Source organism: Pseudophryne corroboree, chromosome 6, assembly GCF_028390025.1.
Source record: "Pseudophryne corroboree isolate aPseCor3 chromosome 6, aPseCor3.hap2, whole genome shotgun sequence".
NCBI lineage: Eukaryota > Metazoa > Chordata > Amphibia > Anura > Myobatrachidae > Pseudophryne > Pseudophryne corroboree.
The window spans coordinates 671,753,423-671,779,560 of record NC_086449.1 but is presented as its reverse complement, the minus strand read 5'-3'; the positions used below and the strand labels follow the sequence as shown (position 1 = coordinate 671,779,560).

At 45.7% G+C, this 26,138-nt stretch overlaps 2 protein-coding genes across 7 annotated transcripts in view; one reads left to right on the top strand and one right to left on the bottom strand.

Annotated features, from left to right (window-relative positions):
* Nucleotides 1–26,138, top strand: part of DOCK2 (dedicator of cytokinesis 2) — a 1,781,615-nt gene that overhangs the window by 1,480,930 nt on the left and 274,547 nt on the right. For all 4 annotated transcript variants that reach the window (XM_063928256.1, XM_063928254.1, XM_063928255.1 and 1 more), the window contains exons 39-42: nucleotides 1,177–1,266; nucleotides 4,325–4,429; nucleotides 15,376–15,517; nucleotides 24,163–24,244. In XM_063928256.1, coding sequence (XP_063784326.1) covers nucleotides 1,177–1,266; nucleotides 4,325–4,429; nucleotides 15,376–15,517; nucleotides 24,163–24,244 — 419 coding nt within the window. The remainder of the gene's footprint in view (nucleotides 1–1,176; nucleotides 1,267–4,324; nucleotides 4,430–15,375; nucleotides 15,518–24,162; nucleotides 24,245–26,138) is intronic.
* The window catches only part of LOC134933211 (ERV-BabFcenv provirus ancestral Env polyprotein-like), a 447,012-nt gene that overhangs the window by 230,484 nt on the left and 190,390 nt on the right, over nucleotides 1–26,138 (bottom strand). The gene's annotated exons all lie outside the window — the stretch shown is intronic.

The following is a 26,138-nucleotide window of genomic DNA, read 5'->3' as shown; positions in this document are numbered from 1 at the left end:
CGGCCCCCCCGTCTCCCTCCCCCCGCATGCTCAGCACAGATCGCGCTATGCTGAGTGGCAGGAGAGATGTGTGCTGAGCGGTTCACATGTGTGCTGAGCGGTTCACATCTCTCCTGCATCGGCCCGTGGGTACTGGGCTTAACACTTGTTCATTTGTTAATCTGCTTTTTAGCTGTGCATATAATTGAGTGTCTACTTTTCGAACCTCTCTGGTGATTGCTCAAAATATTACTGCAATGCACTGAGCAGACAGTGCTCAAAGAGGCATTCCAAAGTTTCAATGCTCACCAAATAATAGACCATGTGATTGTGGTTACACCATAAGGAGCGTATCTTCCCCTTGGCTAGGATGGCACTCGCCATGTTGGGGGCGCCAGTTTGTTTTTTTAAATGAGCAACTATATTTTGTGGCTGTATGGGTGCCTGCCAGGCAGCTGCGGGAGAAGCAAGATGTGGCTGATCACCCACTCAGGACCCACAATCGCCCACATTCTGCACTATGATTACCTTGTTCTCTGTCTCCATAGGGGCACAACACCTCCTCTGCACATGCTGCGCTTCCTGTGATGAGTCCTCCACCCTTGCTGCCTCCTGCCGGCCCCCAAACAGCTGCAGATTGTCACTCACCTGACGTCTGCAGCCTCACTGCATGCGAGGACACAGGACTCATACCGTACATGTGCAGTTTGGGTCCTGCGGTCCTGCATGAGTTCTGACAATTTCCTCACTCATCCATGGACACCCCTCTTCCCTGTCTTTCCTTTCAGTGTTCTCCAACATTTTTAACTGTTAAATACATGAGTTTTCCATAAAATTCACATATCAGAATTTGTATTTAGCACAAAGTAAAAGTAAGCCCATGAATAAAAGTAGACATGTTGTGTTGTACTTGTCACAAATAGTGCATTTTATTCATTAGCATTTTGGAGGTCAGCATGATGCTATTATGAAAGATGACATTTTTTTGTCCTGTACTTTGTTGTCAGTATGCCCTTGCAGTTCAGTACTGGGTTTCTGAATTGTACTTGGCAGAGATAAAAGGGACAGATTCATAATGTAACTTGTGCTTTCTTGTTTTATTTTATTGCTCCAGAGGAAGAGAGATACTCAAGGGTGAGTTACTCTAAGGTTACAAGGGAGCACAGTTTCACATTTTATTATGTAATTCCATTACAGATGTGGGAGGAAGCAATTTCTCTGTGCAAACAATTGGCAGACCAGTACGAAATGGAAATCTTTGACTATGAGCTTTTAAGCCAGTGTTTGGTAAGAATATTTGTTTTAACATCAGCTTGTAACTGTAATTGTGTTTGTAAATAATTGGCTTAAGGCATGTAAATATACAACTGACAATATACATTTTGGTTCAAATAAATATCTAAAAATTCTTCGAGGTCCGTCCTGGGAGCATGTTGGGCTCGGGACAGACTCACAAATTAGTGTAAATTTAGTGCAAAGCTTGGTCCAATATACTAGGGACTATGTGATTCTTTTGTGACCAGGAGAACCAATCAGAAGCCAAAATCTCTATGATATCACATAGCCTCAATTTTTGGCTTTTGCTGTGAGATGAGCCACTGAGCCTCCTGGGAGTCCTATTTTAAGACCTCATAATATTTAAGATCATATTTTTACGAACAATCAGGTCAGGGCCATATTTTCGTATGGACTCAATGGGCTCTCTCCCAAGGGCCCCAGGATTAAAAGGGCCCTAGGCTGATAGCTGAGGGTCCCCTCTTTCCAGGGGTACCAGATTTTTGAAAATCGGCCCTGGGGAACCGGAGATATCCGACTTCAAAGCAGTGGTCCCCATTCAAGCCTGTTAATTGTTCTTCCCAGCCAGATATCTCTGGTTCTGTCTGACTTAGAGTTTTCTGAGGGTATACTCCAAAAGCTGGAACTCTCCCCTTTCAGTGGATACTGGCAGCTTGTCTCTGCTATGCCCAGAACCAGAGATATCAGCCTTCAAGCAGCTGGTCCCTGCTCCAGCTCCACAAGCTTAATATGCAGTTTTATATTTTTGTTGGTGGATTGCTCTGGCTCCTGAATACTGATCTCCAAGTCCCCAGTACCTCCTGAAAGGTGGGACTCTCTAGGTTTTTTAACCCAATAAAGCTAAGAAACCCATTTCCGGGAACTGGAGATATCTGTAGCAAAGCAAGCTACCATGACCCCTGGAAAATGATGAATATTAAGCGCACTCCATTATCCACCCCTCCCCTGTGTATTAAACGCCCCCTACCACCCTGGAAGGAATGTACCAGGGCTCCTTCAGTCAGCACAATGTCCCCTTCTACAGTTTAGTGTTCTCCTTCCCATCCCATTTGTGCAGTAAAGGAGTAATTAGCAGAAATTATTTCTCCAGGTCCTACATGCTTAGCGTAAGATAGAACCCCCATACTCCCCATGGGACATCAAAGCTGCCGCTGATAGCAACCCCCACCCCTACCGCTGATGGGTGGGTAGGGGCCCCAGTGCATTGCTGTGCCCAGGGGCCTATACTGCTGTTAAGATGGCTCTGAATCAGGTGGTAAAATAGTATGCCCACAGTACACAGATGATGGCACTATGGGTCAAAGTCAATTAGCAGCAAGTCCCGTTGCAGTGTGAGTAAGTATGGTTACAGGCTGCACTTACGGTAGCTCTGGACTTGTGGCTTTTTGTTTGCTGCCCCTTAGGGCTGCATGCAAATACTGTGTGTGTCCAAGGCAAAATCGGGCCACAAGGGGGTGAGTTGAGGTGCGGTTGCTGGCGTTTCCATGCCGTTGTAATTGCAACTCACACCCCACCCACCCCCTCCACACCACCACCATGTGGCTAATTGATATCTGAAATGTGTGTAAGCTGTAACAACATACTAAATTAAAGACTATGGGGCTAATTGAGGCCAGAATTTTTGCGGGGGTGCCGAGGGCGCATGCGCAGCGGGCCCTACTGCGCATGCGTCTGCATTTTCTGCGGGGGGGGCGCAGAAAATGCAGTTCCCTCTGCTTGTCAATCAGGCAGAGGCGGTCGCGGGGTGGGAGGAGGGCGGCAATGCTCCATTTTCAAGGAGAAAATGGAGCATTTCGGGGGCGGGGCGACCTGAACGGTGGGCTGTGCGGCACGAACGGGGGCGTGTCAGGGGTGCTGTTGCGGCGGCTGTGTGATGTCACACACAGCCAATGCGACAGGTAAGATAGCGCTGGGACTCCTGCGGCCAAAGCTAAGCTGCACCGGCAAGTAGTCAACCTTAGTTTCTGCTGGTATGGTAAACATTAGTGGATCAGAAGAAATACAAAACTCATCTTTATTTTTATTTTTTTAAACTTTTGACTAACTTGATTGAGAATCCAAAATATGACAAATTGTATCACTCCTCAATGTGTGGGTATAACAGGAACATAATATAGGCCCCCCATTTATCAAGCCTTGGAGAGTGATAAATAGCACTGTGATAATGTATCAACCAATCAGTTCCTAGCTTCCGTATCACAGGCTGTGTTTGAAGAATGACAGTTAGGAGCTGGTTGGTTAGTACTTTATCACCGTGCTATTTATCACTCTCCAAGGCTTGATAAATCTGGGCCATAGTCTCTCAATATCATCTACTAACATCTACCTATTAGGCACCCTGTACTGGACCTGCCCTGTAAACCTGTGACATCATGATGCCATACCTAGGGGGCAGGCTGCAAGCTCTGGGAAGTAGAGCACTGCCCAGAGCATCCTAAGAACAATCCAGGCAACCCCACAGGCTGCAATGTGCCACCCTGGAGCATCCATTGGACACTCTGGGTGGCTCTGCAGTAGCACTACTGGCACCAGGCATCCTCTAAGCCACATGCAGGTGCCGTGGAGCAGCAAAGGTGCCACCCCCAGGGCCCTGCGTCTTGTTTAGCGACACCTCTTACACACACCCTGTTGCTGCCTGTAGTTCAGCTTTTATGGAAGTTTACATTCCATCTTGTGTTTAATGCTTGAAAATCAAAGTCTAAGTACAGCAAACTTTAATTTGACATGAATGCATCACAAGCCAATGATTTCAATGGTGTGATGAATTAAATGTCATTTTAAAATTTGTTAACTCTGAAAATAATTGCTATAAATTCTAATATAAATATGTACACATTGTTCCCCATATCAAAATAATTTTTTTTGACCTGCAAAATTTACATATACCAGAGTGAAATATAAACTTGTACATTTCAATGATAAGGCAATACTGTAAAGAACAATCTATACTACTGAACAAGTATAAAACTAAAATGTAAATACTGTAGATATAACTATAAAATATCAGACTATGTTTAGTTAATATTTCCCTTATGTTTTCTCTTGGCAGAAACAGCAAGCAACATTCTATGAAAACATAATGAAAATTCTTCGTCCGAAGCCAGATTACTTTGCAGTTGGATACTATGGGCACGGGTTCCCAACCTTCCTCCGGGTAAATGCTTTATGTCAACACTAACTAATTTTAATGCTCCAAATAATGTGTTAAATTAAAATGCAGATGCAAATGTACTGGAGGCTAGGATTTACAGACATAATATAAAACGGTTTGTGAGTGAGTCGGTTCTGGGCCTAATTCATGTTTGTACGCAATGCCGATGTTCATGCAACTGAGCGATAACCGGTAGACTGCACATGCGGCACGATTGCACTGCAACGCGCCAAGACACCTTGTGATGTGCTCGCAGTGAGAATTTAAATGCAGAGTTATTGACAGGAAGGGACCGTTTGGTGGAGGTAACAGGGATGGTGGCAAAAATACAAGTGTTTCATGGCTGGTTTTTGGGGCATGTATTTGCCTTCAGCTGCGATCATGTACGCAGAGACACATAGCGCCAGCGTCACTACCGTGGAGGCCAGTTTGCAAGACCATAGACTCACTCGAGGAGTCTGTGTTCCTCGATATTGCATAAATGCTGTGTACACAGTTGCTGAGGACTATGCGATGGATCCGGTGGGCGCTTATAATCTTTTCTGGGCGGAAGCTTTACTTATGATGATTAGCAAATTCGTAGCCTGAAAAATCGCAACTGTAAAGGCATGTGCGTACAAACATGAATTAAGCCCTCTCCTATTTTATTAGCTCTACTGTGTGAATACATAGCCCTACTATATATTTGACCTTTCCTACGGATACCTTGGATTGCAGTACTGTTTTCCTCAAATAATAGTGAACTTCTCTACATGCACTGTATATTTATTAAAGTCTTCCAGCTTATAAAATATTTGGAAACATTGCAACTAAATCCTGGTCTCTGATTGCAGTGGAGGCCCCCTGCTTAACATGAGACTATTGAGGGCTTAACCATGGGAATAGAGGGCTGAAACAGGGAGTTTGGCACCTTAAATATTTGCTAGTTGTAAAAACTCCTGCCCTTCTATGACCTCGCACTGCAGAGAACTTCGGCTATTTCCAACCAAGTTACATACTGTAAGACAGAAGATGACGGGACGAGGTTCCAAAGAGGGATAAAACCACCCAACCACAAAACACACAAAGCAAGGAATAAGCTTGAATTGTTGACCAGGAGGCTGCACAACAGAGGTGCCCTACAGAGACCACAATACACCATCCAAGAGGCCAGGGCTAGTCATGTAGAATATGTACAAAACCAGGACAAGCCCACCATGGATGTAATAAATGAATCAAAGTGCAGAACTTCAAACCAAATTGTATCTATCTTTCTGCAGCAGGTTACATTGGTTTTCACAGGGAAACATTGGGGTGTAGAGTAGATCCTGATCCAGAGGCACCAACAGGCTAAAGATTTAGGCTGTCCCAGGATGCATTGGGGCCTCCTCTATAACCCCGCCTCCAGGCACTGTGAGCTGTTTCAGTTGGTGTCTGCGCAGCAGGTCACTTAACAGGAGGGCTGCACTGGGCAGCCCTGAAAAAGCTTTTTCTGACAGAAAGTTTCTTCAAAACTGGTCTGTCAGCGCTGTATGTCATGGTGACACTTCAGCACTGCAGCTCCATCACCTCCCAAGCAGCATTGCATACTCCCACGGCCTGTTCCCGGGTACTTATGGCGGAGACGCTCTGGCTTTAGGCACACAGTCGCAGTCGCTCTCCTGTCGCATGGCTTCTACGGGGAGGAGGTAAGAGGGTCCCCCAGGCGGGACCCACCAATAAATCACATTCCGTCCACGACCTAGGGAGACGGGTCACGGCACTAGCGTGGACACTGTCACCGAGCAGATTACTAGGGGGACACTGTCACCCTAGATTACTATGGCAATAGAGCACAGGTCGGGTGTACTAACGCCCTATTTAATAAGGCTCGATAGTACCCGAGGTGGAAGTCCTGCATAGGGGAGCTGGCGCTTGACCTGTAGTCTCTTCCCGGCCCAGGGCAACATCTACTGCAGATTTGCCCGCCCTGGAGCTGCCTTACACTCTTCCTTACTCCCTGACTGAGACGTTGGGCGCCATCTTATAAGCATAGTTGCGGCTAGTCTCTGGGACTGCAGGGCAAGGTCTCCCTTGTAAAGCCGCCTGTTTACAGTGCTGTAACTTTACAAACACTTGAGTAATCTACATGTCTTTATACAGACAGCGTTAGTTAAAAAAAAGTGTACCTATTGCAGGATATATTGTATGAGTATTCTGATATATACCTCTGGTCTAGAACCGTGCTGTGTTTTATATATATATATATATATATATATATATATATATATATATATATATATATATATATATATATATATACACACTGCTTAAAAAAATAAAGGGAACACTTAAACAACACAATGTAACTCCAAGTCAATCACACTTCTGTGAAATCAAACTGTCCACTTAGGAAGCAACACTGATTGACAAACAATTTCACATGCTGTTGTGCAAATGGAATAGACAACAGGTGTGGAAATTATAGGCAATTAGCAAGACACCCCCAATAAAGGAGTTGTTCTGCAGGTGGTGACCACAGACCACTTCTCCGCTCCTATGCTTTCTGGCTGATGTTTTGGTCACTTTTGAAAGCTGGCGGTGCTTTCACTCTAGTGGTAGCATGAGACGGAATCTACAACCCACACAAGTGGCTCAGGTAGTGCAGCTCATCCAGGATGGCACATCAATGCGAGCTGTGGCAAGAAGGTTTGCTGTGTCTGTCAGCATAGTGTCCAGAGCATGGAGGCGCTACCAGGAGACAGGCCAGTACATCAGGAGACGTGGAGGAGGCCGTAGGAGGGAAACAACCCAGCAGCAGGACCACTACCTCCGCCTTTGTGAAAGGAGGAACAGGAGGAGCACTGCCAGAGATCTGCAAAATGACCTCCAGCAAGCCACAAATGTGCATGTGTCTACTCAAATGATCAGAAACAGACTCCATGAGGGTGGTATGAGGGCCCGACGTCCACAGGTGGGGGTTGTGCTTACAACCCAACATTGTGCAGGACGTTTGGCATTTGCCAGAGGACACCAAGATTGGCAAATTCGCCACTGGCGCCCTGTGCTCTTCACAGATGAAAGCAGGTTCTCACTGAGCACATGTGACAGACGTGACAAAGTCTGGAGACGCCAAGGAGAACGTTCTGCTGCCTGCAACATCCTCCAGCATGACCGGTTTGGCAGTGGGTCAGTAATGGTGTGGGGTGGCATTTCTTTGTGGGGCCGCACAGCCCTCCATGTGCTCGCCAGAGGTAGCCTGACTGCCATTAGGTACCGAGATGAGATCCTCAGACCCCTTGTGAGACCATATGCTGGTGCGGTTGGCCCTGGGTTCCTCCTAGTGCAAGACAATGCTAGACCTCATGTGGCTGGAGTGTGTCAGCATTTCCGGCAAGACGAAGGCACTGATGCTATGGACTGGCCCGCCCGTTCCCCAGACCTGAATCCAATTGAGCACATCTGGGACATCATGTCTCGCTCCATCCACCAACGCCACGTTGCACCACAGACTGTCTAGGAGTTGGCGGATGCTTTAGTCCAGGTCTGGGAGGAGATCCCTCAGGAAACCATCCGCCACCTCATCAGGAGCATGCCCAGGCATTGTAGGGAGGTCATACAGGAGTGTGGAGGCCACACACACTACTGAGCCTCATTTTGACTTGTTTTAAGAACATTACATCAGAGTTGGATCAGCCTGTAGTGTATTTTTCCACTTTAATTTTGAGTGTGACTCCAAATCCAGACCTCCATGGGTTAATACATTTTATTTCCATTGATAATTTTTGTGTGATTTTGTTGTCAGCACATTCAACTATGTAAAGAACAAAGTATTTAATAATAATATTTCATTCATTCAGATCTAGGATGTGTTGTTTAAGTGCTCCCTTTATTTTTTTGAGCAGTATATATATACTAGTCCAGTGAAGTTTTATTGTCATAATAGTTATCTTCATTGCCTGTGACGGGATCAGTACGAAATCCTGCCGGACAGGATACCGGCGGTAAGAATACCGAAACCGGAATCCCGACCAGCACAATCCCGACAGGGGGGCGAGCGCAACACAGCCCCTTGCAGGTTCGCTGCGCTTGCTGCGGGCACGGTGCCTTGCTACACTCGGCACACTAATTTATTCTCCCTCTATGGGTGTCGTGGACACCCACAGAGGGAGAATATATCGGGATTGTGCCGGTCGGGATCCCGGTGTCGGTATTACGACCACCGGGATTCCGTCCGGCGGGATCTTGACCGCATCCCCCTGTGATGGTGTGTGCCTGTATCTGCTGTATGGTTTCACTTTCAGTATTTCCCAGATATATCTATCACTATATTCTGTACCATAAGGGACTAGGTGCGTCAGGGTCATATATATAGTGTGTCACAGTATTTACCCATTACATGTATTCTACTGTGTACTCAGTCACATAATACCGGATTTAATCGCTGGTGTTGTGTACTGTGTCTACAGTCACATACTAATGGATTTATTTGCAGGTATTGTACTCTGTCTGGCTTTATCGGAATACGTCACTCTGTTGTTGCATTTGTGTACAATGTCTAACAAGAAGGGCAGTAAATCTGTGGATGCTGCTGCATCAGGCAGAGCATGCACCAAACATTTACCAGAGGGGGAATCTGTGTATGATGGTCTGTGTACTATGTGTCATACGGGTGTAGTATTGTATGCCGGCAGTCAGTCTCCCGGCGACCAACATACCGGCGCCGGGAGCCCGAACGCCGGCATACTGACAGTGTGGCAAGCGCTAAGGAGCCCCTTGCGGGCACGGTGGCATGCTACGTGAGAGAGAGAGAGAATAAGTGTCGGTATGCCGGCTGTCGGGATTCCGGTGCTAGTATACTGTGCGCCGGGATCCCGACAGCCGGCATACTGAAGACCACCCATGTCATAAATCTCCCAGTCAGTCCGCAGCTCCTGTAACCAATCAGGAGCCACCCTGGGCTGTATTCACAAACCTACGGGTACTCTGGTGGAACGCCTTACTCCCCTATGGGACCACCTGTTCCAATACATCCCCAAATTGTCCCTATGGTTAATCCGCCTTGTGCGGAAAATTTATCTAACCAGTTGCAGCAATTAAATCATTCCTTAGTCAGGCAAAAATCTACTCCAGGTCACTCTCATGTCTCTAGGTCATCTAAGCAGGCTGCTTCCTCATCACAATCCACTAATCTCTCAGATGTTTCATCTGAAGAGGAGGGGGAGCATACTGTCCTGTCAGACACGAATCAGGTGTTTCTGACAAGGATTCTCCATTGCAAATTGATGTCCCTGCCCTTGTGGTTGCTATTAGGCAAATCCTACAAATCACTGATGATGAGGATTCCACTACTGTGGCTAAGATAACTGATATGTTTAAATGGCAGTAGGTGGTTAAAAATCTATTACCCCATTCTGACCATTTGGTAGACATCAGGCAGGAGCCCTGGTCTAATCCAGGGAAGAAATTCCCTCTTTCTAAACGGGCCTTGTCTCGCTATCCTCTCCCTGCAGAGTCATGTAAGTGGAAAAATTAACTGCCGGTGGATTCTCATGCCACACGCCTAGTGGTGTTATCCACTCTGCCTGTCACCACTGTCACTTTACTGAAGGAACCAAAAGATAAGCGTGTGGAGGGATGCCTGAAGTCTATTTACTCCCTTACAAATGATGTACATAGATCCACTATTGCCACCTCTTGGACTGCAAAAGGAATTGAAGCATGGGTTCAGGCATTAGAGGAAGAGCTGCCCGAGGATATATCTGACAATGCCAGACAATACCTGTCTCATATTACCACCACCACTGATTACATTTAGGAGGTGTCCTCTGAGGCGGGTGTGTTGGCAGCCAAGGCGTCGACTATGTCTGTCCTGGCTCGCCGTATTCTATGGTTGAGGTCATGGAAGGTGGACCTAGACTCCAAAAAGACCTTGGAGGTACTCCCCTTTAAGTGGGACATTTTGTTTGGGGAAGACCTAACTAAATTGTGTCTGAATTGGCAGCTGCTAAGACTGTCTTTCTCACAAATACTAATCCTTCTGCACAGAAGGCTAAAGGTACCACTGTTCATTCCTTTCGGCCTCAAGGGAAAGCAAAAGGTCAGGCATACCCGAGACAATCTTGTGCTCCCAAGACCACTAAGCCCAAGGCAAAGCAGTCCTGGGCGGGCCATCAGCCTGCTTCTAAACAAGACAAGCCTGCCGCATGATGACCCCAGGGTGGCAGGCTGACTTCTGCAGTTCACCCAGGTCTGGTTAAAGACCACTTCAGAAGCATGGGTGCGGGAAGTTGTCTCTCACGGGTACGCAGTCTCCTTCAAGAGACGCCCTCCTCGCCAGTTTTGCACCACGGTTATCCCTTCAGAACCGTAAAAGGCGCAAGCTCTACAAAAGGTGGTGGGTTCCCTCCTGAATACAGGAGTGGTAGTGCCGGTTGCTCTGGCCCAGAGAGGCAGAGGCTATTACTCAACACTGTTTATAGTTCCGGAACCCAATAGGTCTTTCTGGCCCATACTTTACCTCAAATCACTAAACAAGTTTGTGAGAGTGTCCAAGTTCCGTATGGAAACACTGCGCTCAACTGTACTGGCTATGGAACCAGGATATGGTATCCCTGGATATACAGGATGCGCACCTGTTTTTACCTATTGCCATGTTGCATCAGCAGTATCTGCGGTTTGCTATTGGCAACCTCCACTATCAGTTTCAGGCTCTACCATTTGGACTGGCTATGGCTCTTCGGATCTTCAACAAGGTCATGGCCGTAATGATGGCCCATCTCCATCGCCAAGGAGTCAGGATCCTGCCATATTTGCATGATTTGCTGATTCTGGCAAACCTCCCACAATGTCCTCCTCAGTCATCTGCAATTGACGGTAAGCTTCCTACATGCCCACGGGTGTCTCATCAATTGGAAGAAACCCTTGCTGGTCCCAGCTCAGAGCATGGTGCACCTGGGGGCTCTCCTGGACACACACAGTCAACGACTGTTTCTGTCTCCAGGAAAAGTCCTGAGACTTCAAGACAGAATAAGATGCTTCCTTTTTCACCCCAGAGTGTCGATACACTTGGCGATGCAAGTACTTGTCCAAATTGTGTTGGCATTCAATATGGTAGAGTATGCTAAATTTCATCCTTGCCCTCTGCAGAGGTTAATCCTTTCCAAGTGGGATGGCCTACCTCATCGGATCAGATCTCACATGATCACTTTGACTCCGGAGGTTAGTCTGTCGCTGACCTGGTGGCTACATGACTAGCAATTGAGCAGGGGCCGTCCCTTCTGGATCCCTGACTGGGTCCTGCTGACAACGCATGCCAGTCTGAGGGTATGGGGTGTGGTATTGGAGCAACACTCTTTTCAGGGTCGCTGAACCAAGGAGGAGTCACTCCTCCCAAAAAACATTCTGAAGTTGCGGGCAGTGTTCAATGCATTGACTCTCACCCTGCCTCTGGTACACAACAGGCCGGTTCAAGTACGGTCAGACAATGCCACTACGGTGGCATACATAAACCATCAAGGCGGCACTCAAAGCCGCATGGCTATGATGGAAGTGTCAAAAATCCTTTGTTGGGCGGAGTCCATCTGCCAGCAATATCGGCAGTGTTCATTCCGGGCATCCTAAACTGGGAAGCGGACTTCCTCAGTTGCCAGGACGTGCATGCCGGAGAGTGGAGTCTTCATCCAGAAGTCTTTCAACCCTTAGTGGACAAGTGGGGACTACCAGATGTAGACCTGATGGCGTCTCGACACAATCACAAGGTTCTGGTCTTCGGATCAAGGACCAGGGATCCTCAAGCAGCGCTCGTGGATGCACTTGCAATTCCATGGAACTTTCGGCTGCACTACGTGTTCCCTCCAGTGTCACTCCTGCCCAGGGTTCTGTGGAAGTTCAAACAAGAAGGAGGCTTTCTACTTCTAGTCGCTCCAGCGTGGCCCAGACGGCATTGGTTCTGAGACCTGCATGGTCTATCGACAGAGTGTCCTCTTCTACTTCATTAGCGCCCAGACCTCCTCGTACAGGGCCCTTGTGTTTATCCAGACCTGAGCAGGCTGGCTTTGATGGCGTGGCTCTTGAAGCATCACTCCTGAGAGCCAAAGGATTCTCTAAGGCGGTCATCCAAACTATGTTAAAAGCCTGTAAACCAGCTTCAGCTCGGATTTATTACAGGGTCTGGAATTTTCACTTCACCTGGTGTGCTGATAAAAATTATGATGCATACAGATTCAGGACTTCCAGAATTCTGTCTTTTCTGCAAAGAGGCCTGGACTTAGGCCTTTGTCTGGCCTCCCGCAAGGTTCACATATCTGCCTTGTCGGTATGAGTTCAGAGAAAAATTGCGTCTATACCTGACGATCATAAATTCACTCAGGGTGTCTTACAGATTCAGCCTCCCTATGTCCCTCCTGTGGCTCCATGGGATCTGGATGTTGTACTGAATGCCCTGCAAGAGTCACCATGTGAACCTCTTTAGACAGTGGACCTTAAATGGCTCACGGCCAAGGTCTTGTTTTTACTGACTATTGCCTCTGCTAGAAGGGTGTCGGACTTAGGCGCGTTGTCTTGTTGTCCACCCTTTCTAATATTTAATTGTGACCGGGCAGTTCTTAGAACTTGCCCAGGTTATTTACCTAAGGTGCTGTTATATTTTTACCTTAACCAAGAGATTGTGGTTCCGGCCCATATCTCTTCTGATTTGTCCTCCATAGAGCGGATCTCAGTATATATGTGGAGAGGACTGCTTCTATCAGGAGGTCAGACTCCCTTTTTGTCTTGTTTGGTTTTCAGAAACGTGGCTGGCCTGTGAATAAGCAAACCTTGGCCAGGTGGATTAGAATGGTGATTGTACAAGCTTATGGACAGGCTAGTTTCCCAGCTCCTGCTGCTATTAATGGCCATTGTACTCAGTCTGTTGACCTTCTTGGGCGTCTCGCCGTGGCGCGTCCGCAGAACAATTGTGCAAGGCGGCTACGTGGTACTCTGTGAACACGTTTATTAGGTTCTATGCCTTTGATACTTCCGCCTCCCAGAATGCTTCCTTAGGATGCCGGGTTCTCGTACTTGCTAAGGCGTGTCCCCTCCCTTGAGGAACTGCTTTAGGACATCCCCGATGTTTCCCTGTGGAAATCAATGTAACCTGCTGCAGACAAGGGGAGTTATGGTACCGAGATACATTGGGTTCCACAGGGCGCCCACCCTGAGGCACCTAGCTGCTATGGGTTTGTATGGCAATAGCCGGTGATCCCTTCTCCTGTCGTGAAAATGTGGTTCTATGTGCCTAACATCTACCTATCTCTTACCTGCTTCTGCATTGGACTGGTTAACAAAACTGAGCTCACAGTGCCTGGAAGCAGGGTTATAGAGGAGGCCCCAATGCATCCTGGGACAGCCTAAAGCTTTAGCCTGTTGGTGCCTCTGGATCAAGATCCACTCTACACCCTGTGGAACCCATTGTACCTAGCTGATAGGGAGTTAACAATGGTTAACAAACAGTGGCTATCAAACAGTGAAAATACATAAATTATGGCTTATTCTCCAAAGATATTCTAAAATGGCCTGGCAGATTTGGTATTCCTTAGGAAATATAATAAATAATTGGATTATAGTGATATTTCAAACTGTAAATGTGCACGGATCCCTGTATTTTGGTTTTGGTTCCAATTCATCATTGTGTTTTGGTTTGGGCAAAACCATCTTCAATTGTATTGGTTCGGATTTAGATTTTGGTTCGGTTTTGGATTCCAATAAAATCGATAAAACAACAAATTGCAAAAATGTGATAAAATCATGTAATTTGGACCTGTTTACATGCAATCTAAAACCCAAATTCAGTTTTTAAATCCACGTTCTGAACTGACAACAGGCCCAAGCCGGGACTCAGTTCCACACGGAACCCCAAAGTGATTCCGAACTGGTATTCCTTTTGACTCAGAACACTTAAGTTCGGGATAACGAACCGCACATCTGTATTTCAAACTAATTGCTTTCTCTAATTAGCACCACACACATTTTCATTCTTCTCACCAGCCATTCAGCATATTTAAATGGAAAAAGCTAGTCACTCTGCTGTTTGGTATCAGTGTGTGCACCACACTGAACATGGACTAGAGATGGATAGAGTTGTCTAAGAAAATCAGAAAGAAAATTATAGACAAGTATGTTAAAGGTATATGCTGTTATACCATATGATGTTCCTGTGACTACAGTTGCAAATATATTTAAGAAGTTAAGGTAGTACAGAAGGTGGACAGATTAGAATTGCTTCTGGTTTGGAAGTCACCTAGGTAGTGGATATATATCTGCAGTGGTGAACTGAAATGACTTTTGGGGACTCTCTATGAAGTACTCTAGTATAGCGATTCAGAGCTACTGACTTTCTGAAGATGATTTTAAAATTTGACAAGTGTCTGACTCTCTGGAATTCAACCATTAAATCAAGGATAGAAATTACTGGGTTGGAAATGGTAGGGAGGAGATGTCCGTGAAAAGTGCTAACTATCGCTGTGATCCCTGCTGCCCATGGCCTCCATACAAAGAATAAAAATGATAGGCCCTGGTTTCATTATGTGTGAGAGAAATGAATCTGAGAGGGCACAACTGTCGTAATCCTGGCTGAGGGAGAGCTATAATGTGCTTAAGGAAATAGTGAGGTCACAATCCCCAGTGCTCAAGGAGCCTTCTTCACTTCTGTGGACAAAAGCTCTGCATGGGACCATCCCCTTACTTACGTAGTCTATACGTGGTATATTAGATCAATACTTTAGTGGTAGTGGTAATGTATTATCTTTCACAGCTCTATCATTGACAAAATATTTTCAAGCATTTTAGAGTGTTTCTTAAATTATACCAAATACTGATCTAGTTTTACACTCTTTATTTTTTTTTAATCTCCAGATATTGCATTAGCTTCCTCCATCTACTGCATAGATATGTGTCAAAATGTTTTGATATTATAGAATGAGTTATACAGTAGCCTTGGTTTATATTTTCAGAACAAGGTGTTTATTTATCGAGGGAAAGAGTATGAGCGGAGAGAAGATTTTCTTGCACAACTGATGAGTCAGTTCCCTTTCTCAGAGAAGCTGAACACTACCTCATCTCCTGGAGAGGATATCAAAGACTCCTCCGGACAATGTATCCTTGTATAATGCCATTATCTAACTATCTATCGATCTATCGATCTATCTATCTATCTATGATGTGTTCTCATAAACCTAGCCTCAATACGCCACGCAGTGGGAGATGCCTCGCGTGAGAGAGCTGACAGGTCCTGTGCAATTCCGTTAGCGTTGGGCATCTTTTTTTGCTGGAAATAAATCTTAGTCATGATGTGATGTATATCTGTGTGCGACTGAGTCTGTATATGAATCTCAATAGGGGCGTAGCCAGAAATTAACTTCTAGAGAGACACCTTTCCGCAGCAGTTGTTCATTGTATGCCCCATAAAAGTGCCCTAGTTTACTTACTAAACTATAGTACGCATTAGTTAAAGTTATCCCCCATAGAACTGCCAGTACACATTATGCAATACAGTACCCCTAATTCGCATTACTATATACAGGGTCCAAAGTTCATATTATTGCACATTAAAGGGCCCTCAGTTCATATTATGTCACATTATGGTGCCTCCACTTCACATTGTGCCACCTTACAGTGCCCCAGTTCATATTACTACATGTAACATTATAATGCCCTCCAGTTCATTTTATACTACAGTAGAATGAGCAGGTCCATTGGTGTAACTAGATATATTGCAGGACGAAAGGCAAAAGTTTGTAAGGGCCACTATGTACCACCTAATGGTTGAAAATGTATTCAACACATGTTACTTTGACAGGGAAGGTGGGACCCTCTCAGCTATGGGCCCCATAGCAGCTGCACTCCCTGCACCTATGGTAGCTACGCCCTTGAATCTCAACAGAACTTAGCAGGGAAGAAAGCTGCAGCCATTGCATCATAGCACTTCATATACAGATTCAGAGACTGAGTTGCACACATACAGTATATACAAGTGTTGCATATCAAATGAATCATCACCTTCTCCTGGTGTGTCCTAGTCACATTGCATTGTGACTAAGATGCATTTTCAGCAAAAAAAAAAAAGATCCCCAGTGCTAGTAGATTCTCATGGGACCCTAGTGCACTAAGAAGTGCTGTTTATCGCGACTGCAACAATGATATATGAGGACACATCTGTATCTATCTATCTACTATGTAAAATGTGGTAGACTCTTCACTCAAGGCCATCTTAATGTATGGGCACACTGGGAAGATGCCCAGGTGTGTGGAAGATAGAGTGGCCACACTGATTGTGAATTACACCCAATCAGAACGGCCAGGCAGCACTCTCTTATTGCCTCCAGCTTGCGGCCAGTCAGTGAATGTCTGTCAGCTTGCTGATTGGTGAATGGTTGGAGCTATGTAGCATCAGAGTGCTGACAGCCATTTACTGTATGGATGGGGGCCCCAGTGCATTGCTTTCCCAGGACCTTCAATGCTATACATAACGCAAGATGATTGCCAGAGGAGACACAAATTACACTATAAAGAAAACATAGGGCATTGGCACTCCAAATGTGTTGCTATTAAACAAAATGTGTTTAATAAGCAAAAAAAAATGAAGGCAGTCTGTGAGCCTAGCAGTTTTACTCTAATTAAACGTTGGACTGACCACATATGGGGCTAAATGCAATAGTTTGCGATTTGTAAAAATCTTAAGAGTTTTCCGCAAAAAAAACATGACTGCATTCGTCGTATGTAATAGGCTTTGCACCAGAGTCTACTGCGCAAGTGCAGGTCTCTGCACATGCACAAATCACCGGAAAATAGGCACGGCTGCCATTTTACAAGTGATTTTTGCCAATGTGCAGTCAGCGCCGGGTCAACAGAGAGGTGAGTATAGTTAAATGGGTGCAGGGTGAGCGGTGTGCGGGCACCCAGGGACCCATGTGCTCCACACATCTTGCACCCCTTTCCTCTATATTTGTGTATGTACTGTATTATACACTGGAAGGCAAGGCTTCCTTCCTCTGGTATTGGCATCCCTCCCATTTACCCTCAGGTGTTTTAATTAGCTAGGTTCCTGCATTTCAGATCACACATTGATAAGGGCACTATTTAAAGGTAAGTCCTGGATAAATTTATATAATGTATTAGGAATGTTAGGGACCCATGTGATGAATTCACCTGGCCGCTGTACATGAGGCGGCATATTTGCGCAAATGTGTGTTAAGAACTTTAATTTATACTCCATGTTAATTGTAAGGGTTTATTTAAATTATTCTTACTATCAGTGTTCTTAGCAGTGCCGTTTCTAGCGGCGAGCGAGCCGTGCAACCGCACGGGGCGCCCGCCGCGGCACTTTGTTACTCCTTATCGCCTCTCCCGAGCGCTCCTGCTCGGGGGGCGGGGCTTTGCGGGATGACGCGGTGCGTCGTGACGTCACGACGCAAACGCGTCATTCCGCGAAGCCCCGCCCCCCGAGCAGGAGCGCTCAGGAGAGGCGATAAGGAGATAAGCAAGAAGGAGGAGGCGGCCGGCGCGAGGGACGTGAGGCGGCGGGACAGAAGAGCGGGAAGACGTAAGTATTCTCTCTCTCCCCTTTCCTTCCCCTCAACTTGAAACCTGCCTGCCGCTGCCGCACTGTGTAAAATGGGGACACCTGCCTATGGGGATACCTGCCTGCCGCACTGTGTAAAATGGGGGCACCTGCCTGCGTACTGTGTAATATGGGGGCACCTGCCTGCATACTGTGTAATATGGGGGCACCTGCCTGCGTACTGTGTAATATGGGGGCATCTGCCTGCGTACTGTGTAATATGGGGGCATCTGCCTGCGTACTGTGTAATATGGGGGCATCTGCCTGCGTACTGTGTAATATGGGGGCATCTGCCTGCGTACTGTGTAATATGGGGGCATCTGCCTGCGTACTGTGTAAAATGGGGATATCTGCCTGCCGCGCTGTGTAAAATGGGGATACCTGCCTTCCGCACTGTGTAAAATAGGGATACCTGCCTGCGTACTGTGTAATATGGGGGCACCTGCCTGCGTACTGTGTAATATGGGGGCATCTGCCTGCGTACTGTGTAAAATGGGGATATCTGCCTGCTGCGCTGTGTAAAATGGGGATACCTGCCTTCCGCACTGTGTAAAATAGGGATACCTGCCTGCGTACTGTGTAATATGGGGGCACCTGCCTGCATACTGTGTAATATGGGGGCATCTGCCTGCGTACTGTGTAAAATGGGGATATCTGCCTGCCGTGCTGTGTAAAATGGGGGCACCTGCCTGCCGCACTGTGTAATATGGGGATACCTGCCTTCCGCACTGTGTAATATGGGGGCACCTGCCTGCGTACTGTGTAAAATGGGGATATCTGCCTGCCGTGCTGTGTAAAATGGGGATATCTGCCTGCCGTGCTGTGTAAAATGGGGATATCTGCCTGCCGTGCTGTGTAAAATGGGTATCTGCCTGCCGTGCTGTGTAAAATGGGGATATCTGCCTGCCGTGCTGTGTAAAATGGGGATACCTGCCTGCCGCACTGTGTAAAATGGGGATACCTGCCTGCTGCACTTTGTAAAATGGGGGTACCTGCCTGCGTACTGTGTAAAATGGGGATACCTGCCTACCGTACTGTGTAAAATGGGGATACCTGCCTTCCGTACTGTGTAAAATGGGGACACCTGCCTGCCGCGCTGTGTAAAATGGGGACACCTGTCTGCCGCGCTGTGTAATATGGGGACACTTGCCTGCTGTAATGTGTAAAAAGGGGACTTTTTTATTTTTATTTTTTCCCCCGTGTGGTGGGTGTGATGATATCTGATGAGGCCATGCCCACTTTAATGAAACCACGCCCATTTTAATCAGGCCACACGCCCTTGTCGGGAGCGCGCGCGCCTACGGCGAGCGCATGCTTTTTCATTTTATGGCTATGTGGGGGGGGCACACTTTTTTTTTTTAGAGCAATAGGGGGGGGGGGCGCATTTTGAAATCTCGCACTGGGAGCCAAATTGTCTAGAAACGGCCCTGGTTCTTAGTGCTAGGAGTGTGCATCTGCATTTCTCCTCTTTACCCATTATACACCAGTGGTCCGCGCACACATGCAAATTGAGGTTATCTGCTGACTGCATTTTCCAGCATGGCTAATAATTCTAAACTTCTATTCCCTATATTGCACCATTTGTCACCAGCTTAAGCTTTGTTTATCATATAATAATTCTAAAACCCAATTTATGCTAGAGTATCCTTTCTCATCTATCCCCCCACACACCCACACATGCACACTCACACCAACACCACCCCACCAAAATAATGGTGATCAATGAATCAGTGATTGGCTTTATAATTACAGTAAATTAACCTAATTGTCATTCATTAGTAAAGACATATATACTATACATCGGCACGTATTTAGAGTAAAGGCAATTTCACCTTGAAGTAGACACATTTAATTAGTTCCCTTTGTCCAGCACTGTGATATGCAACGCAAACCTTTACACTGGGCGCTTTATCACCAAAACCTTCATTCAATTCAATTTTATAGTCTATTCCGTATGATTTATGAAACCTGAGTAAAGACTAATTGAGCAAATAGTAAAAGCAAACACATTCTAATTTAATTATTCAAGGCAGTCTCTATTGAGTTGTCCCTCAGCTTCATTTATGCCAAGGGAAAGCAATTATTTTATGTTCGCTACCCAAAGGAAAAAAGAGAACATCTCAGCAACACTTGCTTGGTACATAAAGGTTGTAATATTTTGCAACTCGTGTAGTACTCCTTTTTATAGGCATACAGCTTGCTAAATACTCACATCAATAATGTTTTCCCATGAAATCTACATTTTAATGATACTACTTTATAAATATATTTAGCTGGAGTGGTCAGGGACTGATAGCTGCTTGGTGATCCTCAAGTGGAGCATGTTTGTTCCAAATTATTTGTATCTATTTTATTAGCCATTATTTTCTATGAGACATTTTCAATTACAATTTAAGCAATGATTCCACTTCAGAAGATATCTAAAGGTAACTGTTGTGTCATCTGTATTTGCATGTTGTCGAAAAAAAAATTGTTACTAAAAATAAAAAATATCAATAATATAGATCACATTATGGAATGGCTTCATTGAATAAGCATCAGCAAACTGTCATGTTTCATTTAAATGAACAACCCTAGTAAACCAGTAAGCAATGTAAGGCATATAGCATTGGTTCCCAAACTAAGTGCCGTGGTGCCCTGGGTTGGTGGTTCAGCACCAATTCATATTATTGTAATAGGCAAACCAGAGCTCGTGTCTTCCTATTATAAAATATGTGGACAAACAGAAGCAAATCCTGTCCCTCACCACATAACTGATCCTAAGGATGACATATAAACACAATTTACTTCATTTGAAATGCTTTTCTGAATTTCGCAATATAAAACTCTTGGCCTAGGGCACTTTTCGTGTTTTGTGTTTTGGTTCTAATTCCCCGCTCGTGTTTTGGTTTTGGATTGGTTTTGCCAAAACCACCCTTTCGTGTTTTGGTTTTGGATCTGGATGATTTTTGAAAGAAAAACCATAAAAACGCTAAAATCACAGAATTTGGGGGTAATTTTGATCCTACGGTATTATTAACCTCAATAACATTAATTTCCACTCATTTCCAGTCTATTCTGAATACCTCACACCTCACAATATTGTTTTTAGGCCAAAAGGTTGCACTGAGGTGGCTGCATGACAAAGCTAAGCGACACAAGTGTGCGGCACAAACACAAGGCCCATCTAGGAGTGGCACTGTAGTGGCAGACAGGATGGCAGATATAAAAAAAGGCCCCAAACAGCGCATCATGCAAAGATGTAAAAGAGGTGCAATGAGGTAGCTGTATGACTAAGCTAAGCGACACAAATAATTGGCCCATCTAAGAGTGGCACTGCAGTGTCAGACAGCATGGCACTTTAAAAAAACTAGTCCCCAAACAGCACATGATGCAAAGAAGAAAAAGAAGTGCACCAAGGTTGCTGTATGACTAAGCTTAGCGACACAACCACCTGGTCCTTCTAGTAGTGGCATGCAGTGGCTGAATATCAAAAGTGGCTCGCAATTTTTCAGTCCACTGACAGCATCTCCTGCATACCCCTGTCATTTTTCAAAAATTCTGCAATTGGTGGACTTATACGGCAGTACCCCTGGACTAATACAGCAGTACCCCAGGACTTATATGGCAGTGTCAGACAGGATGGCACTTTTCAAAAACCATGCCCCAAACAGCACATGATGCAAAGATGAAAAAGAGGTGCACCAAGGTTGCTGTATGACTAAGCTAAGCAACACAAGTGTGCGGCACAAACACCTGGCCCATCTAGGAGTGGCAGTGGCAGACAGGATGGCACTTAAAAAAACTAGGTCTCAAACAGCACATCATGCAAAGATGAAAAAGAGGTGCAGTGAGGGAGCTGTATGACAAAGCTAAGCGACACAAACAATTGGCCCATCTAGGAGTGGCACTGCAGTGTCAGACAGGAGGGCAGATATAAAAAAAGGCCCCAAACAGCACATCATGCAAAGATGAAAAAGAGGTGCAATGAGGTAGCTGTATGACTAAGCTAAGCAACACAAACAATTGGCCCATCTAGGAGTGGCATTGCAGTGTCAGACAGGGTGGCACTTAAAAAAACAAAATAGTACCCAAACAGCACATCATGCCAAGAAGTAAAGGAGGGCAATGAGGTAGCTGTATGACTAAGCTAAGTGACACAAGTATGCAGCACAAACACCTGGCCCATCTAGGGTTGGCACTGCAGTCACACTGCACTAATAGCGGATACCGTAAGCAACGTCTAACACCAGCATACAGTAGTTGTTATGGCCTCTGTAATCCGCTTTGCAACAAGGTATATATATATATATATATATATATATATACCAGTGTGTGGACCGGCACTCCTCTTGGTATTGTTGGGTGCTCCGGTGCCTCCAGAATATAATGGGTATAATAGAACAAATGACCTGCGGCACTCAGAGACTTGATGCAAAAACGTGCTGTATTAACAAATACACATGAACTCCAACGTTTCGGGGTTGGCACACCCCTTTGTCAAGGAAAAGCAGCAATACAGTAGTTGTTATGGCCTCTGTAATCCGCTTTGCAACAAGGTATATATATATATATATATATATATATATGTATTTACGGCAATATCACTGGAATTATATGGCAGTACCACTGAACGTATTCGGCAGTACCACTGGAATTATATGGCAGGATCACTGGAATTATACGGCAGTACCGCTGGACATATACGGCAGTATCATTGGACATATACAGCAGTATCACTAGACATATACGGCAGTATCACTGGACTGGATTTATAAGCCAGTACCACTGGAATTATACGGCAGGATCACTGGCTTTATACGGCAGTACAGCTGGATATATACGGCAGTACCGCTGGACATATACGGCAGTATCAATGGACATATACGGCAGTATCACTGGACATATACGGCAGTATCACTGGACATATACGCCAGTATCACTGGACTGGACTTATACGCCAGTACCACTGTAATTATACGGCAGGATCACTGGACTTATACGCCAGTACCACTGGAATTATACGGCAGGATCACTGGAATTATACGGCAGGATCACTGGAATTATACAGCAGGATTACTGGAATTATGCTGCAGGATCACTGGATTTATACTGCAGTACTGCCGGACATATACGGCAGTATCAATGGACATATGCGGCAGGATCACGGGACATATACGGCAGTATCACTGGACATATACGGCAGTACCACTGGACATATACGGCAGTACCACTGGACATATACGGCAGCACAGGGATACCACCACTGGACTGATGCAGGACAACAGAGTACCAATACAATGGACTGTACTTATACAGCAGCACTGGATATATGGTATGGCAGCAGAGGACACAACCACTGTGACTGGATAGATGCAGCACAAGACACGGACACTGAGGACGGAGACATGTCCTCTCTCTACACTCTCCAATGCCGGAGTGAAAATGGCGACGACGTGCAGCTCTTTATATGCAATCCAAACCCTGCGAGAATCCAACAGCGGGATGATGACGTTTTGCCTCATTCTGGTTTCCGAGTCAGGCGGGAAAACCTGAGCCTGACTCGGATCCGGGCTCGGTTGGAGAAGTCCGGTAGGGTTCGGTTCTCATCTCTAATATATATATATATATATATATATATATATATATATATATAAAATAATGTAAGGCAAAAACTATTTATTTCATTTTGATTTACAATAAGAAATAAATTAAATATTATTTAGCAAAAAGTTTTATAAAGTCCTAAAGTAATAATATAAGTAGTGTCAGGCCTATTAATTATTCTACATAAAGATCTATGTAGCCACACTTACCAGGCACCAAGTTCTACAGAGACTGACAGGTTTCCCAGGACAATACTGCTTCTCTGAAACTGGGAAACTGATTGGGTACAGTAAGCGCTGTATGTGCACCCATAATGTTGCACTAGTATTTTCACCACACTATACATTCTAAGTTTTCCATTGCTGCACATTAAGAGGCTGGTACAAGGTAAATTGCATCAATCGTTCCAGACTTACCAAGAAAACCAGACACACCTATGCAGATGATTTTGGCACTTGCGCCTATCTGCCCTTGGAGTGGTGAGACGGGGAAGGAAAGGGCGTGCTATTGCAGGCTGAGCATCATTTTTTTTTTTCAATGTTATACAAACTGGGATCACGGCGAGTCTTTGTCCCTTAACTGATTCATTTTACAGATATTCAGTGTTTCACAGTGCAGCCTGTGCTGGAAGCGCAACCCAGATTTAGTAATAAACCTGTTCCTGATCAGATTATAAAGTAAGTATTGCTATACAATCTTGCCTTGAAAATTGTATTCACTTTTAAGCACACACTTGTTACATTTTATAAGCCATTACCATTATGTGTAGCTTTACACAAATATGTCTACCAGCTGTAAACAAGTCACCTACAAGTGTAAAGGCTGGGAGAAACACATCTTTAGATAAGCAAACTGTGTTTCCAGCAGAGAGTTTTCTTAATAGTCATTTCTTAATGATTCATTTAAAATATTTGCTAATAGTTTTTTATTTCAATTTGCGTGTTTTAAGATCTAGCATCCTCTGCACATTCTAAGCATACAGTATACTGTAACTGAAATGAAAGGTTCAGAGAATCAGTAATGAACACTAGGTTGTTCTTAAACCCATATTTCCACCATAAAGTGGACACAGAATCTGTATATGAACTAAGGACCTCATTCATATTTGTACGGTTGCGAATAGATACAACGTTGGGGGTCTGCACCAGAGGCGTCACTATGGTTGGTGTCACCCGGTGTGGTAACTCATGGTGTCACCCCCCATGGACCTCCTCCCCTATCACACCATAAGGAATCCTGGCAGGGGGAGGTGATGGGGCGGCGACGCACCGTTTGAGGGGCGTGGTCCGGACAACGCAGACGTTTCTGGACCATTTGTCGGGCGGGCCGCAGCGGTTGCATGACGGCACACGCAGCAGCTGCGACCCAAAAGATGGCGGCCCGGCGACTGCCTTCACAGCTAGGCTGCAGAAGCAGAGGGCTACCCTTAAAATGAGAGCGCATCTCTGTATAGCAATGCACTCGTGTATAAGCGGGGGGGGGGGCGGACATAGCATGTGGGGCGGCCTTGCCCTGTGCTGGGCGGCCCCCCCTCATGCTAGAGAAAGCAGTTGTAGTTTTGCTACTTTTAGGGGGAGATTCAAATGTTTGAAAAGTCGGTTGGGTGTCTGTTTTTTCCTGTCTATTAGATAGGAAAAACAGACTCCCAACTGACTTTTCAAACAATTGAATAGCCCCCTTAGCATACTAAACCGCAGCTCATCTGGTGAAATGTGGTGACATGTGGGGAAATGGGGTATCATGTGGGGATATGGGGTATCATGTGGTGTCTTGGTGGTGATATGGGGTATCATGTGGTGTCTTGGTGGTGACATGGGGTATCATGTGGTGTCTTGGTGGTGACATGGGGTATCATGTGGTGTCTTGGTGGTGACATGGGGTATCATGTGGTGTCTTGGTGGTGACATGGGGTATCATGTGGTGTCTTGGTGGTGACATGGGGTATCATGCGGTGTCTTGGTGGTGACATGGGGTATCATGCGGTGTTTTAGAGCTGACATGGGGTATCATGTGTTGTCTTAGAGGTGACATGGGGTATCATGTGGTGTCTTAAAGGTGACATGGGGTATTATGTGGTGTCTTAGAGGTGGCATGGGATTTACTTGGTGGTGGCACTGATTAACCAATTTCCCCTAAACAGCAACCGCAAACATATCCCTGTCCAAGAACCCATTACTGAAGCCCCCCCCCCCGTTTCCGTGCATCCATTACCCCATCTCTCCCCAATTCATTATCAATCCCGCCTCCCAACACCCATTAGCACATTAATTCACCCACACTATCACCTCACATAAAGCTCCGCTCACACAGCACCACCCATACTACGCTCAAACTGCACCCATACTACGCTCACACAGCAGCACCCATACTACGTCACACAGCACTCATACTACACTCAAACTGCACCACCCATACTACGTCACACAGCACTCATACTACACTCAAACTGCACCCATACTACGCTCACAGAGCAGCACCCATACTATGCTCAAACTGCACCCATACTACGCTCACACAGCAGCACCCATACTACGTCACACAGCACTCATACTACACTCAAACTGCACCACC